We start from the raw sequence: 16,715 nt of genomic DNA, 5'->3' as shown, positions 1-16,715 counted from the left end.
GGTGCCTAGTGGTACAGAGGTATTTGCTCGCGTTTCACACCCTAGCTACTGCACCAACCTAAACAACCCAATTCCAAGAAAACTTTTCTGATTTCTCCGCTGTTCACGGGGGAGTTGTTAGGGGAAGGAGGCTAAAAACTTAATAGAACGGTCGCAAAGCAATTAGGCCTCTGATAACGTCACGCTCCTTCCAGATGGCTTCCCGCGTTGCCTGGCAACGCTGGCCACGTGGCCGGGCGGCGGATGCTTTCCTGCAGCAGCACCTCCTGCTGTCACGTGTGTGTGCAGCGTTGCTGCGCTGAGTCGGGGACTCACAGGCTAATGGACCTCGGAGAGAAAGTGTGGAGGGCTCTTTACAGGAAGCAGGAAGAGAGAAATAAGTGGCGGAAGGGAAGGGGAGCGGGAAGGCGCACGCAGGACCGCAGGCCTAAAGCAGAAGGTCGGCTCGGGTTACCTGGGGAGCCGCAGTAGCTGTGGGTCCTTTATGAAGTGCCCGGATGAAGCGCCAGCACTCACGCGCCTTCCGCACGGAGAACAGCGCCATCTTGAGAAGGGCGGAGCCGCCGACTCAGGATGACGTCTGCAGGCGAGCCGAAGTTGTGCTTACTGCGCATGCGCTTGTCTTCTGGGCTGCCGCTAGCCGAAGTAGCTATAAAGGGCTGTTCCTAAATTGCAGAGCAGGTGCGCCTTGGAACGAGGTAGCTCTGGACTTTTGTGTTTTCCCCACCATCTTTCCCTTTGAGCCAGCTTCCTTGAAGGAGACGTTGTCCCCTCCGGAATCAGTTGCTGCACTTTAGACGTGGAAGTAAAGGAAATCACTCACCCTAAACCAAGGCTAAAAACAGACCCATGGCTCCTGGAATCCTGCGATTTCTCGGAGATTGAAAGTGGAGAAAATAGGCAGTTTCCCACCCTGAAGTTTCCAAAAGCAGTCAGTGACTCTGGCGAAGCCTTGCCCCACCGACCTGTTCTCTACTACAAAACTACACCGCTTGCTCTCCTGTGCTCACTGAAACTGAACCTAAGAGCACCGACCTCTAAGATCAATAAAAGTCAGCTCTTCTGGTTTTGAGGTTGAACTGGGTTGATTTTATTTTCCTTTCATTGACTTAATTCTTACAGGAAAAAGTTAAGTAGGTTGTTGTTTTGATCTAGCTACCTGATGCAGCTTTCTTTTCGTGTCGAATGAAGCCTGCTTCTCTTAGAGGACCACAAGGGGCTTTTTGAGACCTTCACGGTGGTCATCGGGTCTACAACTTCAGTCTAGTGCCCTGAGTGAAACACTGATGGATATGTGTGTACCTTGCCTTCTGGTAATGTGGGGTCTAATGGGTAGCAGATAATGAATTATGCATACTGATGAGCTGATAAAGAAGCAAGTATCAAGTTCAGAGTGGACAATGCTTAGAGCTGCAGTGCTTCATGGTGGTTCGGTAACAATGTAATGACACCAAGGATGCCTGATGGAAGATGTTCTGTGTAAAGATGGTTGACTTCTCTCGGTGAACTGGAAACTCTCAGATTAAGCATTGGTAAAAATATATTGAGCAGATTTGGCACGATCCCATTGCATTTGTTATATTAGTCTAAGAAACATCTATGGAAAATTATCAAAGGGTCATGGGAGGTAAGCTGTGCATGAGATGCCTGAGGAACTGAAATCTAAAGATAAAACTCGAGTCAGACTATAAAGTCTGTGAAGCATGCAATTGTCCCTGACAAGTTGGAAGTGAGCAGGAAAGGAGTTAGAGGTATGAGGTGGAGAAGCTGAAGAAGCCATGGTTCCTCCCTCAGTAGAACACAGCAATACGATTTTGGTGCATGTATTTCCGGGTGCAATGCAGTTTGACAGCATACCCGAGTATGGAGCCAAAGAGACACTTGAGCTATGAAACATGGTAATAAAAGCCAAAACATGAATAAACTAAGTAGAATTTAGAATTAAAAGTGGTCAAGTAATGGAAATAAAAGTGGCCAGGAGTTAATAGAAAACTCAAAAACACCTGGTGTAGCTGAAGCCCAGGACAAAGCCAGTCAGGAGAAGAGATAGACAAGGCTACCATAGCACGGGGTTTTATAAATGCCTTAGGTGTCCAGTCTTCAGATAGAAAGCAAAGAACTACTGTTTGAATAGTTAAACAATTAATTAGTTTATAACCCTAGGATTTAACTTCTAACATTCTTGGCCATCCAGATTGCAGAATAAAAAACCCTGAGCCAGTGGTGCCAGACTTTTTCCGAGTCTTCTGCCCAGGTGCCTATGACTGGTAATGTTTTAATGGGAGAATATCTCCAGTATACATTCCTGGTAAAGATAGTTTATCAATCCTCTACTTCAATAATGTTTGAATAAGTCATTTGCTGTAGTGACTCATTATTAGGAAAACATCTCTCACATTATAATGAATCCCTTACATACTTTTGCTGGATCTCACAGCTAAGTTAATAATAAACCTTGAAGTCAATAAAGATTCCTATGCTTCCATATACTCAGCCAGTTTTGTTTGTTTTTTTCTTTATTAACTTGAGTATTTCTTTTTTTTTCTTTATTAACTTGAGTATTTCTTATTTACATTTTGATTGTTATTCCCTTTCCCTGTTTCTGGGCCAACATCCCCCTAACCCATCGCTCTCCCCTTCTTTATGGGTGTTCCCCTCCCCACCCTCCCCCCATTACCGCCCTCCCCACAACAATCACGTTCACTGGGGGTTCAGTCTTAGCAGGACCCAGGGCTTCCCCTTCCACTGGTGCTCTTACTAGGATATTCATTGCTACCTATGAGGTCAGAGTCCAGGGTCAGTCCATGTATAGTCTTTGGGTAGTGGCTTAGTCCCTGGAAGCTCTGGTTGCTTGGCATTGTTGTACATATGGGGTCTCGAGCCCCTTCAAGCTCTTCCAGTTCTTTCTCTGATTCCTTCAACGGGGGTCCCGTTCTCAGTTCAGTGGTTTGCTGCTGGCATTCGCCTATGTATTTGCTGTATTCTGGCTATGTCTCTCAGGAGAGATCTACATCCGGTTCCTGTCGGCCTGCACTTCTTTGCTTCATCCATCTTACCTAATTAGGTGGCTGTATATGTATGGGCCACATGTGGGGCAGGCTCTGAATGGGTGTTCCTTCTGCCTCTGTTTTAAACTTTGCCTCCCTATTCCCTGCCAAGGGTATTCTTGTTCCCCTTTTAAAGGAGTGAAGCATTTGCATTTTGATCATCTGTCTTGAGTTTCATGTATTCTGTGCACCTAGGGCAATTCAATCATTTGGGGTAATAGCCGATTATCAATGACACTCAGCCAGTTTAAACTGCCTTTAAAAGAACAAGGGAAAGAGGAAATGCTAAATTCCAAAAAAAAATAAGTAAAGAAAGCAATGAAATAACCAACCTTACTCACCTTGGATTTATTTCCCAGGCAATCAACTTTTATAACCTGAGCTAATGCTTTGCTGTAATCTTAAAATAAATACCCATCTATGCCTCTGACCTAGAGAGCAAAGGATATATGTATGTGTGTGTGTGTTATATGGTAATCATTTGTTGAAAGGAACAAGTCTGTAGGAAGGAACTCTATAACAAAACACAGCACAAATGCTGGAAACAGCACGCAGTTATTGCTTGGTGGATTTTGTTTCTAAGTGGGTTGGTTGGAATCAGTAAAGGTTCGTCCTTTGTAACGTTTTGTTAAAGATCCTGTATGCATTCCTTCTCTATGAAATGCTTTTCTGTTTCAATAGAGAACAAAAGCCCTTTGCAAGGGACCCACAGACATAGGGAAAGATTCACATGACATCATTCAGATGGGCACAGATTCAGACTCATACAACAGACAGATTATAAAAGCGAGGCAACAGAAAACACAGAGAAATCTGGACTCAGTCTTGGTAAAAGATTTATGTTTTGATAACTCGCCATCAACGTACTTCCAGTACTCTGAGGATATTATTGTAGACTGTAAGATGTTGTTAGAGTTTAATTTTTTTCGGCACCATCGTGGTAACTTTGTAACTCAAGGTATCACTCAGCAGAGTTGTTGCACGAACAAGGACTGTACAATATTAATTATACTATAAAATGTCACAAATCTTAACATTTCTCCAATCATTTATGAAAGGATCTTGCACAGAGCACTTATATGTTTGAAATCTAAATTTTACCAAGTTATATGACTTGTGGTTTAAAAAAAATACAGGGATACTTTTAACAGAAGCAACAACTGAAGGTAGAGCCCATTCTGTTCAGTTTGCTACTTGGTTTTTATAGCAGCATATTAGTAGTGGAGCAATAATGACCAAAAAGCTGTCACCTTCTAAACCACCTTCTCAAAGGAGAACTATATAGGGACTGCTTAGTTTAACAAATATCTTGAATAATAGTGACTGCGAGCCTTTAAAAGTTGTGTAATTCACTTTAAAAGGGTTTCCATACAAACCAGTTAATACTTTAAAAGGGTTACAATACTAAACTTGATCATACAGAAAAATTCTCTGAGTTAAGTGACACTCTGTGTTTAATGACAGCATTTTACTTCTGAGATCATTTGAGTAAGATGAAGTGTTTTCTTAAATCGAGAAACAAATTAATTACTAGAGAAATCCTCAGACATCTTTGAAATATTAAACTTTCGTATTCTTAAACATGTAGCACGTACCATGTGTCTACATGTGTTCATGCTTTGGAGTTTGAACACTTGTTTAAAATTTGATTTCTCATCAACACTTTTATTTTATAGTAAGTTCTGGTAATTTTGCTCTCTTCCTAACATTCCCAGAAAATCCTCCCTTGCAAGAAACACCAGATTAAAACCAGACTGGCAGTTGAGGAGCTGTTTGTATTGCAACCATGTGTGTCAGAAAGGAGGATTGGGTTTCCTCGTCTGAGAACATCAAGGGAACCCCACCTCAGCAGACGCACCTCTCCTCCCCAGTAATGGAGAGTTTATACCTAGTTAGATTTAAATGGGATAAGGGAAGAGTTTAAACCCATTCTTAGCTCTAGTAGTATAATCAGCCCCCAAGTTTCAAAGTATCCAGTTCTGTTTCTTTAATTTAATTCTAAGTGTCAGGTTAGCATTAGGTGCTGATCAAGGTAATGGAGAGTCACCCTACACATTTATTCACTTAAAGAAGAATTTGGCAGACTATAAAAATTAGATGGCAGTTGTATTCAAAACTTACTTTAAGCATAACCCACTCACCCCAACCCTTCATGCATAGCAAGTACACTTTTTTTCAATGTGGAGGAGGAGATTCCATGATAGGAAAAAAAAAAAGGTTAATTATGGGAGTAGAGCGACAGCTTTCTGACCACACCATCTCACCCTGGACAGATTATATAAACAGAAATCAAAGTGGTTGGTGGGAAGCTACTCACGCATGAGATAACCGCCATGCACAGGAAAACGCATGCGAAACTGATGGCTTCTTTTTCAGTTTTGGCTTCACCTTAGTTCTGTGACTCACAGAGTATGAAACTAGTCCATAGATAGTATTTATCACAAACCATTCCACAAATAGGAGCAAGAATATATACACTTCCGTACGCGCACACACGCGGCACACAGGCACGCACGCACGCACGCACGCACTCACGCATGCACGCACGCACGCACGCACTCAGCTTAATTTCACTTCCATACTAGTGTCCTGCTAAGAAAACTGAGTTAGATCTGTTCCAAGTGAGGAACAGTCTCACATGAGGCCATATTCTGCGTGAGGCTTTAAGTCAGAATAGAAAGTATCTGATTTTTAGAAAGGTGACGCTGGTCTCCTCCTCATATTGGAAGACACTCTTTCTCTAGGGTATTAGGGTGTGTGTGTGAAAATTATCTCATTATGAAAACCTCATCATGTTTACGATGTGTTTACGTGTTTATGATCCTACGAAAGACTCATTGTGTACTTCGAAGGCCATTTTACACTCTTAAGGGAGTAACCACTGTCTCTTCCAGACTTTGCAATCCTGTAAGATCAAGGGAGAAAGAAAGGGATGTGAATAGAAAGAATCTTAAAGACTTCTTCATTCCCACTCCACAATATTTTCATCCGGGCTAACAGGAAGTGGGGGAGGTGGTGGAAAGAGATGGAGCATGCGCAGTAAGCAATTTGGAGGCAGTGCCTTCAGAATAGGAACTCCTGTGGTCTTTAGTATGTAGCAGCTGAATGAGAACTGGTTACATAGGAGTGATGTAGGCCGAACGGTGGCCGTCGGCTATACTATTTGGATCTTTCTGAAGCTGCAGTTTTAGATTGTGAGAATGGCTTGAAAAAAAGGTAGAGAATGCAGATCCTTAAATGTGGCACAATCGTGGTGCCACGTGCCTTTAATTGCAGCACTTGGGAGGTGGAGGCAGGCAAATCTCTGTTTGAGGTCAACCTGGACTACAGAGTGAGTTCAAGGGCAGCCAAGGCCACACAGAGAAACCATGTTTCAGTGGGGGGAAAAAACAGAACTGCAAGAGACTAACTACTCTTAGCCTTTCCAACCAACACATTCTCTGTGGAAGAAATGGAACTTTAAAATTAGCAAAATAAAACTTTGGAAAAAGCATTTTATTTTGTTAACCATCTTTGAATGCTGTATTTTTTTCCCCAGATGGCATGGCACCGAAGACAAGATCTGTACGTTCTCTGCACTTGTTCTATTTTCAATCCATCCTTCGCTCTCGGTGACTTCATAACTGGACTGGACAGACTTCCTACTTTCAAATTGATCTTCTATACGGCAAACGTTGGCAAGGTTCCCTTGGAAATATTTCCTGGAACCCAAGCATAGTAGCCCACACCTGCTAAGAATTCTACTCTGTCTGTCTTAGGCAACCTCTAAAGGATCATTCCACCACCACAGAGGTCACAACCCACTGTGACCTGACCCTTGACCTTGAGTCTTCTGTGTGACTCAAGGTTGAGGACCCCTGACCTTGAGTCTTCTCTGTGACTTCAGAAACTCATGCAAATTGTTTATGCCTTCATTTTCCTGGAGTTAAAACCAAGAGATTTTGATCTTTCTGAAAATAGTGTATCAACTTCATTCTGATGCTATCAAATTCATCAGATTTCCCCAAACCACTGACAATTACAACCAGTTATGTTTTTTCCCCCCTTTTCCAGTTAATAAACAGAATAATATGGCATTTGAGAAAATCAGCATGCTGGCCATGTTACCAATCTCCAAGAGTCACTTAAACTTCAGATGCCTTTTTTTCTTACATATAAAATAAGTTGAAAGTTTTGGATGGTTGGAAGATATGCATTATAACATGTCAGTCTAGACAACTGGTTTCCGGCGTCCTAAAATGGAGCTATTTATAAATTTTTAAAAATAAGTATTATAGCCAGGATTCACATCGAGCACTTAGCTACTGACTCCATGTTCATGGGCAATACTGGGAGACAGATGGCTAAGAAGGACTTTTCAAGTCTAGTGCAGACTTGGGAAACTGCCTTAAACATCATCCTCACCCCAGCACGACAAGTTTACAGATGGGGAAAAGCAGACTGGACAGTGCTCGGCCAATGTGAACACAGAGCGATGTTTCTCGCAAGCGTCACAGGGTTGATAGGATGTTCTTATTTTCCTTACGTTCCTCTCTAGCTACTCTAGCAAGAGGTTTCCTTAAGTTCTCAGCTGTTTGGCTGGGTAAGTGTTTGGCCCATTGCTCATTCTGTTTGATACGTACTTGAGATTTTCTTGTTGGCAGTCACAATGGCTTGTATGACAACTGCTAGCCAGAGAGAAAGTTCTTGGAGGAGGCTACTCAGTAACCATTTAGGAGGGAAATGGAGTTACCATTCCACACCAGTTTGTGTGTGTGTGTGTGTGTGTGTGTGTGTGTTCTAAATCCCACTGTTTCTATCTCTTCTCGTGTCTGCCACACACCTTCTGATGTGTTGCTTCTTCAGTTTACAAACCTCACAACAATAAATAATCAATAAAGATTCAAAAAGTGAAAAAAACTTATCTGGTCCATGTGGGTGATGTCTATGTGTAGGTGAGGGCAGGCACAAGATAAGGCAAGGCCAGTGATTGGGCAAGAAAGACTGAGAATTTTAGAGACAGGACAGAGAGTATGGATAGGGGAGAAGGAAGGAAGATGGAGGAAGAGAAGGACGACCCAGATCTGTGTGGCTTTAACTAGCCACAGGTAGCTATGAATATCTTATAAGGGATGGATGGTTACAGGACTATTTGTCTTATCTAGGTGGGCAGATTATATCAATATCAATTGGCTCTGAGTTTATTGTGTGGATGTTTTGTGCGGTGAGAATTTACTGATATAAATCTGATTGATAAATTACAAGCTTCTAGAGTTGGGATTCTGGGAATTCTGACTAAAACCACAAGGGGTGGATGGCTGGGAATATGAGCAGAGTTCAAAGCACGAAAGCCTCAAGTTTGGTGGTCTGTACATGGGGGTAGCCATAGAGGCAGGGAGACCACTGGGGCCAGAGAGTAGCCGGCATAAGCGTGTGATGGTGTATCCTTTCTTATTTCCCGCTACAGGTCTACAAAGTTCCTCTGCCACACCCAGAAATGGAGACCAGGATGGAGATGGTGGGTGGTGGATCTGGAGAGGGTAATGGAAACCCTCTGGACAAAGCTATCTGTTGACAGGATTAGAAGCAAAATTGGGGATTCCCTTAATCGTAGGTTAGCTTTTAATGAGACATCAAAACTTCTGGAAATAAGACCTTTACTATATGGGATCAGTAAATGTTGCCAGGTTAATTAACTGAACAAATGTTCCGTGTGTGTGTGTGTGTGTGTGTGTGTGTGTGTGTGTGTGTGTGTGTGTAGGGGGTTAGGCAGTCCTATGGTAGGAGATTATAAAGATAAACAGTTTAGGGAATTAGGGAAAGGTGTGTGTGTGTGTGTGTGTGTGTGTGTGTGTGTGTGTGTGTGTGTGTATGAGAGAGAGAGAGAGAGAGAGAGAGAGAGAGAGAGAGAGAGAGAGAGAGAGAGAGATCTGTGTGTACACTAAACCCTGGAAACATTTAAAATTGTACTATATATGCTTACCTTCTTGTGGTTTGCTCTTTTGGCTAAATCAGTGTACATAAAATATTCTGATTACTTGAGGGATATTACTTAGGTTCCAGCTAATGTTTTCTATATAAATCGAAATCACGGCTCTTCCTCCATTTTGTCTTCCTTTTTGTTTGGTCAAATCCCTGTGGGAAGAAATAGCATTCCTGTGGGTAAAATAATGTCTATGGAAATTATTCAAAATCCAGTTTCAGTAAATGCTGTATGAAAAATGGGATGCATTTCTGGACCCAGTCCTTGAGTTTGCATCATCTCCCCACTCACTGAAAAGTTCTGTGGGCCAGCACTTTATTTTGAGCATCCATCCCAGTCAGCGGTGTGTCCACAGAGGGCAAATGTCCCTTGGGAGGCTTAAGGCAGTGGGAATCCTGGAATAACATGCCTGGAAAGAGTGAATGCACTAAACATAAGTAAGTAAGTAAGTAAGTAAGTAAGTAAAAGTAAACAAGCACACAGATAAACAGAGGGTTTTATTTCCCACTGGGCTGTGCTGTCACTGGTAAAGCCATCTCATAACGACCTTCCTCTCTAAGCCCCTTTTGTTATCTGACTAAATGGAAGCTGTAGGACCAAATGACTCTTGTCAGTCTTCAGCTGTGTCAGCTTGCATCCCAGTAGGTGTTGCATCCATAACCCAGTGATCCTTCTTGCTTTGGAAATAACACCCAGGATGTCATGCTGAAACAGTCCTCCAATTTTCATTAAATGTTTCCATGGCAACACGAATAATCCTTTGATTTATTAAAGTTATTAGAATTAGTATGGATCTGCTTCCCACTCAAGGCTTTGGGATGTGTGTGAGAGAAGGAATGGAAAATTCTAAGAAACAGAGGTGGTGCATGCCTCCAGGGACACAGCATTTTCCAGACACAATGGGGCAGATGCACGTATGAACTCAGAGACTGTGACAACACAGGTAGGACCTGCACAAGCTCAAGCCAGACGTAAGTCCCAGCATGGAGAAGGGGAAGTAGGCCCAGAGTGCCACCCTTAAACAAATGTGAGTGAGTCTGTTCCCAGTGTGATGTGCATAATGTATCTGTTGAGTTGAAGGGGCCAAGTAGGGATCGGGTGACTAAGGAGATCGAGGTAAGGAGAGATGGGAGAACCAGTTAACTCTCAAAGCCCTGGGGCAACGACACTAATGCTCATATATACTGTTCACTCAAGCAAAAATTACTTAGTGTATGCTATATTCATACCCTCAAAGATAAAGGACAAAGTGCTCTTCCTGTCACTGTCACAAGGTGGCTGTTTGGTGATCACAGGGTCCAGAGGAAGGTGTTGGATAATGTGGAATTGGAGTTGTAGACAGTCATAAGCCACCATGTGGATGCCTGGAATTGAACCCTAAACCTGGTTGCCCTAAACGAGTCACCAATACTCTTAGTTTGTTTTGGGGTGGGTTTGAGACAGGCTTTCTCTATGAATCCCCGGCTTTCTTACAATTCCCTCTACAGACCGTGCTGGCCTCAAACTCAGAAACTGCCTATTTCCCCCGAGTGCTAGGATTAAAGGTCTTGGCCACCCCACCCAAGCAATCAATGCTCTTAACTACTGAGTCATTTCTCTCTGGCACCTAGACCATGGTTTTAAGCTGCTATATACTCTGTTTGTTGCACATTAACAGACTGGCTGGGCAGGCACGGCAGAGCCAGTTTTCTAATTTGTGATCCAGTGACGAACAACTGATTGCCGCCCCTCCTTCCTGCCCCAGATACTGAGTTTGCTAAGATGAGATAAAGAACAGAGTCCTTGCCCTCAAGCAGCTTACAAAGGATCAGAGGTAGCCCTGGTGAACGGTTGCCAAATTCTGAATTCAAGCGGGTGGGATTTTTGCCTGACTAGAACCTGGTGTGTGTGTTCCTAGGCAGATGTGTGGAGCATCCTCCTACGGGTGTTTCCAATATCCACATTTTTTTCTGTCTTTGCATCTGCCACCCAGATAGCTGCAAACTTGGGAAAAAAGCTTCCAAGTATGGCTTATGGCTTACTCAAGAATGCATCTCAATAAGGGAAGGGTTTTGAAAGCTCAGCAGGGCCTGTGCCTTGTGTTAACACCAGTGTCATCCGTGGTTCCTGGATCCTTTAGGTGCCTTCTGGTGGTTCGCTTGACTACTCCTTCCCCTCCTCCACCTCCTCCTCCACCTCCTCCTCCACCTCCTCTACCTCTTCCTCCTCTACCTCTTCCTCCTCTACCTCCTCCTCCTCCTCCTTTTACTCCTCCTCCTCCTTTCTTCTCTTCTTTTTCTTTTCTAATTGTTGGTTTGCTTTCTCATTTATTTACTTTCTTGAGATGGGGCTTTCCTCTGTAGCTCAGGCTTGCCTCACGTTTGTGACACTCCTTTTGTATCAGCCTCCCTGCGGCTGGAATTACAGGTATGTTACACACCTGCTGGCTGACCTGACATCAGATAATCTTTTCTTAGGTTTTTTTTTCTACTATACTTATTTACTCACATTAATCAGTTCAACCAGCTCCAAAAAGCACACAGTACTTGTAGTAGAGGGAAATACCAGAAAGGACCTGAAAGAGCAACTTTATGCCTTACTTTATGTCCTATTCCGCCACCACCCCAAACATTGAGATTAAATTGCGTGTAATTTTCTTTAACTGGGTAGTGTGTGTGTGTGTGTGTGTGTGTGTGTGTGTGTGTGTGTGTGTGTGTTGATATTAGTTTTAAACGGAGAAATGTGGACCTGCAGACATGGTTCCGTGGTTAAAAGTACTTGCTGTTCTCCTAGAAGAACTAAGTTCCAGGACCCCCCACTGGGCAGATCACATTCACCTGTAACTCCAGTTCCAGAGGATCTGATGTCCTCTCCTGAGCTCCTTGGATGTCTGCACACAGGTAATGTGAGAAAACACACACACACACACACACACACACACACTTTAAAAGTCCTTAAATTGGAGAAACACTTTTGAGAGTCACTTTGAGGCAGGCTCTGTGTTTGACTTGCGCAGAAGACAGAGTCCACGCCACGCAGTACACACTTGGAGAATTACCATCCAGAGGAGGGAATTTCTCACCTTGGGAACAGGACTGGGAGAGGAGGCTTAAAGCAAGCACATTTCCACAGAATAGCCTGGTTGTTTTGGGTTTCCTTAGCCTTGCCTACCCATGGCCTCAGCTCTTTTGCTAACCAGTGCCAGCTGTGCTATGGGTTCCTTTCCTGGGGACCTGGTGTCCCTGCTTGGTTCCATTATCCCTGCCCCCCCCCCCAATGCTCTGGTGTGACACAGGCTTTTGCAGTGCTTTCCCCAGGATTCTATTTCGAGCCAGTGTCCTGAGCAACTCAAGAGGAGCCACAAACTCCTGATGTGAGAAGAAGAGGAACTTGGAAGAAACCACTGAGCATGGACAAAGCCGGGGGAAGTACTAAACACGATAATTTCACAGCACTTTCTATAACCCAAACTGCATGTTTGTCTTCAGTAGCCTGAAGGTGTAAAGCCATGTGAAATACACCCAAATGGAGCTAGTACCCCTCTGATGCCCCACAGTACCCTATTCTCCAGATCTCACAGGTTCTCTCACAGCCTGTCCTACCATTGGCTAGCTGTCTTCTCCACGAGCCATTAATATCTTCTGGAGAAGAAACCAGTCTCGCTCAGTGTTACATAGATAAACAACGCTTGCACGGCAGACGCTCAGTAAACAGTTGTGACTGAGTGGAATGGGACAGAAGCAGGTTGGTGGCAGTTTAGGCAAACTTTAAAGTACCTGGAGTCCAACTACTATCTGGAAAGACTAGGAAATTATTCTCAATCCTCGTTGAGTATATCAAGAAAGTATACCGTTCATACAATTCTCAAGTGAACATCCATCGATGACATTTTTGTCTTGGTTTGCCAAAGAGGCATACGGGCAGAGCATATCCTAAAATCACTGCTGCAGTCACTCTTCAGTTCATGCTTGTATGTGAAGAAGGGACATGGCACATGTGAGAGAGGAACAGGTCTGAGGTGGGAGGCAGGTGTCAATTTGTTCCCACATAAGCAACACAGACACAGGTCGTGCATTTGGTCACCCAGAGACTAAGGCTGGAATCCTCAGTCTCCAGACTAAGGAGTCTTAGGAGGGCCGTCAGCAGGCGTTCTGGGCTTAGGTAGGGTCAGGTTGTGTTCTGGAAGCCAGAGTGGCCAGGGTCCTATCAGAAGTGCTCTTGTTTTTTCCCCCTACTCAAACAGGATCACAGTATTTTAAAGAACTCGTTCAATGGCACACTTTGAGACAGCAGTGCCCAGACTGAGAGACAGTCCTTTTCAAAATATCAAGCAAGTTATCATACCAGGAGGCTGGGTTTGGTACTGTGCCTGTGTCTTGTAAGCAGTTGAGAGAAGCGGACGTCTCTGGCAGCAGCAGCAGCAGCAGCAGCAGCAGCAGCAGAAGAAGCAGCAGCAGCAGCAGAAGCAGCAGCAACAGCAGCTGATCCTTACTTTACAACAACCCAGGAGCTCCCTGTCCTCTGGGGAACTGCAGCATACTAGTAAATATCCTAAATTGTGTATTGAGATTTTATGTACGCTGTCCAGTAGTTTAAGAAGATATCAGTGCTGAGGGAGGAAGTAACCAAGCATCACGCAGAAGCTTCTCAGGATGCTGATGGCCTTGTAGAGGTTCACCCTGGCCAGCTTGTGAGGGTGAGCTTGGCCTACTTGTGTGGCTATCATTTGGGGGTTCAAGATCGTCTGGCAAGTTCTAAAAATTTCTGGTCCTCAAATTAATATTGAGCAAATCTTCCCCGATACCAAAGTAATTATGTGCCTGTGTTTTTCAACAGTGTTGTGATTTTGATAGGAAAAACTATTTTATGATCCCCAGTATCTAGAAAGGAAACCATTAATAATGCTAAGTCAGTGTTAGTAGGTTAGATGTTCTGTGCACCTCTGTTCTAAACTTTCTGCAACTTTCAAATTTCTTGGTAGGTTTCCTGGGAGTTTAAGTGAGTCCTTCCAGCTGAGCAGAAGAGAATTTTATGAAACAAAGCCCTACTTCAGAACTACTACAACTTAAACAAAGCATGCTGATGTTCCTCTATTTTGGAGACAGATTTGAAAAGTAATGATGTGAGAAACCACTTTTTTTTTCTGGGAGTGGTAGTGCATCCCGAACATCTCCAGAGGAAAGAAGGGATGAAGGAAGGAGGGAAGGGAGGGGAGAAAGGGGGCAAGGGAGAGAAGGATGGGAAGGAGGGAAGGAAGGAAAGGAGAGAGAAGGAGGGAGAGAGGAAGGAGGGAAGGAGATAAGGAAGGAAAAAGGGAGGCAAGGGAAGAAGAAAGAAGGAAAAAGGAGAAGGAAGAATGGGAAGGACAAAGGGAAGGAGAAAAAGAAGAAAAGAAGGAAAAGTGCTTGTTGAAAATATTACCATCAAGAGGAAATCATTGACAGGGAAATTCAAGTCCTAGGACTAGCAGACAGCACAGCAGGTAAAGGCGCACGCCACCAAGTCTGATTCCCCGAGCACCTACATAGTGGGAACAAAACTAACTCCTGCAAGTTCTCCTTAGACATCCACATTGCACCAAGGCATATGCAGAGCCCAGCATACACAGCACACCTCTTCATAGCCGCACAGGGTAAATTCATAAACTGTAGCTTTTCAAAAAAGAAAAGCAAATCATAAAGGAAAGGACAAGAATTCTCTTCTCAATATCGTTCTTCAACCTGAATTCCATTGCCATGAAAAACACTGCTAGTGTCTGGTGGTGCATTTTACAGAAGTATTCTATGCAGATTCCGGAGAGGACAACAAACTTCACTTCAGTGGTTCTCAAGCTGTGAGTTGAGACCCCTTGGGGGCATCAAAAGAACATTTTACAGAGGTTGCTGGAGGCCACCTGCATATCAGATATTTACATTATAACTCATAACAGAGACAAAAGTACAGTTTTGAAGTAGCAATCAAAGTAATTTTATGGTCGGGGGTCACCATAACAGGAGGAACTGTATTAAAGACTCACAGCATTAGGAAGGTTGAGAACTGTTCTAGTATTTTCTTCCCTGCAGGATGTTTCAGCTCCATTCCTTCAGGGTATTAATCTCCCCTGTTCCCAGCATCCGTGCCTGTGTACAGCTCAGGCTTTAAGGCCAAGCAACTGAGCTGCCAGCTGGATGTTGACACCGTTGGCATCTGGATTTGTCTGTTAGTGGCATCTGGATTTGTTGTTGCTGTTTTTTGCTTTGTTTCCTCTCTTCCTGGGACCAAAACCCAGCTCTGTGCGTTCTGTGCAGGTGCTGGTGGCTTTGCACATACTGTGCAGGTGCTGGCACCGCTGAGATACATCCCCAGCCCCGATCACTTTTAGATAGTTATATGCTTTAATGAAGGTTTGAAATAGAATAAAATAAACCTGGCATTTTAGAGCAAATTTCTAAAAACGGGATGACTGTGAGGTTATGTGTTCTTTCTTTCTTTTTTTTTTTTTTAAGATTTATTTATTTATTATATATAAGTACACTGTAGCTGTCTTCAGATACACCAGAAGAGGGCATCAGATCTATTTACAGATGGTTGTGAGCCACCATGTGGTTGCTGGGAATTGAACTCATGACCTCTGGAAGAGCAGTCGGGTGCTCTTAACCACTGAGCCATCTCTCCAGCCCTCTCTCTCTCTCTCTCTCTCTCTCTCTCTCTCTCTCTCTCTTTCTTTCTTTCTTTTTTATTAGCCAAAGCACATACTTTATTAGCTCCTGAACTCAAGTTCTCCTTCTCCTGTACAGTTTTGGTTCCACGTAGCTGTCCAGTCCGGCGGGCAGCAATGAGACCCACTTTGCGCCCAGCAGCGGCATCTACCACCTCCAAAGGGATGCTCCACAGGATTCATGGCAACACCCCGCACACGTGGCCAGCAGTTCCTCTTTGCCTTGTACTTGTGGTAGACACGGCCAGCCTTTAAGATAGGCTTGTCAATTCTGCCCTCACCAGTTATGACACCAACAACAGCTCTGTTAGCAGAGGAAATGACCTTCTTGGACCCTGAAGGCAGCTTCACTCGGGTCTTCAGGAGATGACTGTGGCATAGTTTCCGGAGGCTCGTGCCAGCTTGCCCCTGTCCCCAGGCTTCTCCTCCACACAACACACGATAGTCCCCTCAGGCATGGTGCCCACGGGCAAAACATTGCCAATATTCAGCTGGGCCTACTTGCCCCAGTACACAAACTGTCCGGTGTGGATTCCCTCTGTGGCGATGAACAGCTCCGTCAGCTTCTTGAATCGGTAGGGATCACAAAAGACTACTTTCGCGAGGGTAGCGCCGTGGCCAGGGTCATGGATGATGTCCTTCATGATGCCTTTAATGTAGCCGTGTCGCTCCGCGAAGTCCACCGCACACAGACACGCGGTGCTCTTACGGTGCTTCACGTGTGCACCAAACACAGAACCCGCACCTTTCCTCTGGCCTGGGATCACACGGCCCATGGCGGCGAGTCTGCTGGTAAGCAAGGCCAAAAGAGCGAGGTTATGTGTTTTTATATCTTAATAAATATCCCTTGACTTATCTCCAAAAGTGTTAATCGATGGTGCATGAGCACGTATTCCCAATTTCCCCCATCACTGAGAATTTGTTTCACTGATATTTAGTAAAAACAGGAGGTATACAGTATCATGCTTCTGCACTCAGGGAAGAATCCCTCCCCCCTTTTTTTAAAGTCATAGTGTTCTGTTTTAGTTTT

At 44.1% G+C, this 16,715-nt stretch overlaps 1 protein-coding gene, 1 long non-coding RNA gene and 1 pseudogene across 6 annotated transcripts in view; 1 reads left to right on the top strand and 2 right to left on the bottom strand.

The window, feature by feature from the left end:
• The window catches only part of Wars2 (tryptophanyl tRNA synthetase 2 (mitochondrial)), an 83,285-nt gene extending 82,692 nt beyond the window's left edge, over positions 1-593 (bottom strand). For 3 of the 5 annotated variants that reach the window (XM_006233028.5, XM_063282590.1, XM_039103163.2), the window contains exon 1: positions 455-593. In XM_006233028.5, coding sequence (XP_006233090.1) covers positions 455-544 — 90 coding nt within the window. In that variant the 5' untranslated portion in view covers positions 545-593. The remainder of the gene's footprint in view (positions 1-454) is intronic. The other 2 variants (XM_039103162.2, NM_001168641.1) reach the window with 2 other exon arrangements.
• Positions 594-1,758: 1,165 nt separating this feature from the next.
• Positions 1,759-7,946, top strand: LOC134485938 (uncharacterized). The gene is made up of 2 exons (XR_010064358.1): positions 1,759-1,898; positions 6,586-7,946. It is a non-coding gene; the product is annotated as an uncharacterized LOC134485938 (long non-coding RNA).
• A 3,560-nt stretch (positions 7,947-11,506) lies between these two features.
• Rpl8-ps2 (ribosomal protein L8, pseudogene 2) lies at positions 11,507-16,461 on the bottom strand (annotated as a pseudogene).
• Between the last annotated feature and the right edge of the window lie 254 nt (positions 16,462-16,715).

Source organism: Rattus norvegicus, chromosome 2 (assembly GCF_036323735.1).
Source record: "Rattus norvegicus strain BN/NHsdMcwi chromosome 2, GRCr8, whole genome shotgun sequence".
Classification (NCBI taxonomy): Eukaryota; Metazoa; Chordata; class Mammalia; order Rodentia; family Muridae; genus Rattus; species Rattus norvegicus.
The sequence above is the reverse complement of the archived record's forward strand: the minus strand, read 5'-3'. Positions and strand labels throughout refer to the sequence as shown.